General features: G+C 48.2%; 1 protein-coding gene across 1 annotated transcript; it reads left to right on the forward strand.

The window, feature by feature from the left end:
• Positions 1-473: 473 nt before the first annotated feature.
• LOC106820822 lies at positions 474-2,221 on the forward strand. Its single transcript, XM_014825392.1, has 2 exons — positions 474-1,101; positions 2,151-2,221. Exons 1-2 carry the CDS (start codon positions 837-839, stop codon positions 2,219-2,221), a joined length of 336 nt encoding a protein of 111 aa, XP_014680878.1. The 5' UTR covers positions 474-836.
• The last annotated feature ends 214 nt before the right edge of the window (positions 2,222-2,435 follow it).

Here is a 2,435-nt window from a genome sequence, read left to right on the forward strand (position 1 = left end):
GATATATATATATATATATCGTCTAGTGATATATGATATGCCGTCGTGATGCAATCGTCGTGCAATAGTGCAATCGTGACGCAATATGATCGTGCAATGGTGCAATCGTGATGCAATATGATATGCAATCGTCGTGATATAATATATATATATATATATATATATATCGTCTAGTGATATAGCGGTCGCTGCTACTCATCCTCATTTGTTACTTACACTCATCGAAACGCCGATTGATGGTAGTGGAGAGTAGGGGAGGGGTAAGCCAGTTACACACAAGTGCTCCTAATAAGTATCGTGACACAGTGGTTAAACCTGGGTGACGCTTGTGTTGACAAGCTGACTCATAAACGGACCCCCCTCCCCCGCTAACAGCAAGATAAGCGTGAGTGGCTCTACTGGCTGGTATGTATGTGTATTCACACAAGGACGAATAATTCCGTGGGAATCAAAGAGAAAGAGCGCGCGAGCTAGAGCGGTAGATCGTAAAATATTGGGTGAGCAAAAGACATAGCGTGCAAGATAAGGAGAGGTAGAGCGAGGAATAGAGCGAGATACTAAGTAGCAGCCTTCGATGTTAAATCGGAACCCCTCAGCTCTGCCAAACCGTGCGTTTGTGTGTTTATGACAGAATATTTCACACCCGATCATCGTGTAAACAAACCATTGTTGTAACGAACACAATAACCGACGCGCGTGACCATTGTCATCTTCTACGTCATCACTATCATCTTCAGCGTCATCATTGTCGTCGCCTGCAGCGGAGCTGTGCACATTATAGTAACGGTCGCTCTAACACGGCGTGAGAGATCGAGTGACGCCAACTGGACGCCAGCATGCCGCTGTGTGAACTATGCTGCGTCCGTCGGGACGGTCGGTGGGTAGACGACGAGGACGTCGGCAAGCACTGCATGATGATCCTCACGTTTGTCGGAGCAGTGCTGACCTGCTGCGGCATCATCTGCCTCCTGGTGGGCATATTCGCCGACTTCTGGCCGGACGAGAACGATATCTACCCGGGGTACGTGTACCCGTACCCGCTAGATACACCCGAACATATACGCAACCAGATGACCAAGGCAAACGGCTATGCCATAATATGTGAGTGACCATCATATTCTCTCTCTCTCTCTCTCTCTCTCTCTCTCTCTCTCTCTCTCTCTCTCTCTCGTCTCTCTCTCTCTCCTCTCTCTCTCTTCTCTCTCCTCTCTCTCCTCTCTCTCTCTCTCTCTCTCTCTCTCTCTCTACGCGTTCTCTCTCTCTCTTCTCTCTCTCTCTCTCTCTCTCTCTGCTCTCTCTCTCTCTTCTCTCTCTCTCTCTCTCTACTCTCTCTTTTTTCTCTCTCTCCTTCTCTCTCTCTCTCTCTCTCTCTCTCTCTCTCTCTCCTCTCTCTCTCGCTTCTCTCTCTCTTTCCTGTCTCTACGTCCGTCTTTGTCTGCTCGTCGCTCCTCTCCTCTCTCTCTCTGCTCTCATCTGCGTACTTCGTCTCACTCGAGCCTACTCTGTCTCTCTGCTCTATTCTCTGCTCTCCCTTTCTTCCCTATTTCTTACTCTTCTTCTTCTCCCTCTCTGCTCTTCGTCTCGTCTCTCTCTCTCTCTCTCTCTTTCCTCGCTTCTTCTCCGCTCTGCTCGTCTCTGATTCTTGCCTCTCCTCTCTCTGCTTCTCTCTCATCTCTCTCTCTCTCTCTCTTCGTCTCTCTCTCTCCTCTCTCTCTCTCTCTCTCTCCTCCTCTCTCTCTCCTCTTCATCTCTCTTCTCCTCTCTCTCTCTCTCTCTTCTCTCTCTCTCCCCTTCTCTCTCTTCTCTCTCTCTCTCTCTCTCTCTCTCTCCTCTCTCTTCTCTCTCTCTCTCTCTCTCTTCTTTCTCTCTCTCTCTCTCTCTCACTCTCTTTCGCTCGCGCTCTCTCTGATCTATCTATCTACCTTACCTACGTACCTATGATATATATATATCTATCTATCTATCTATCTATCTATCTATCTACATATATATCTAGCTATCCATCTATCTATGAAACGTTCAGTGCCTGTGCTCACCTCCCTGTCAACCTACGTATGAGATCAATATTTATCCATCCTCAGCGAGTCGATCGCAGATCGCCTTGCGGCAAACTCTAATGAACCAACTCCGTAATATTCTGTATTTCGCAGGTATGGGTGGTGAGCTCACGGTGATAGGTGCGATCACGTTCTGTATTTCGCAAGGCTATAGGGTGGTGTAGTACGGTGCCATGGGCGCCATCACGTTCTGTATTTCGCAGGTTATGGGTGGTACCTGTATGTTACCAGTGATAGCGGGCATCACGGTTCTGTATTTCGCAGGTCAGTATGGGTGTGTAGTTACGGTGATGGCGGCATCATCGATCTGCTATTTCGCAGCGTTATGGTGGTTGTAGTTACAGTGATAGGGGCATTCACGTTCTGTATTCGCTCAGG

Source organism: Priapulus caudatus, unplaced genomic scaffold, assembly GCF_000485595.1.
Source record: "Priapulus caudatus unplaced genomic scaffold, Priapulus_caudatus-5.0.1 Scaffold49, whole genome shotgun sequence".
NCBI lineage: Eukaryota > Metazoa > Priapulida > Priapulimorpha > Priapulimorphida > Priapulidae > Priapulus > Priapulus caudatus.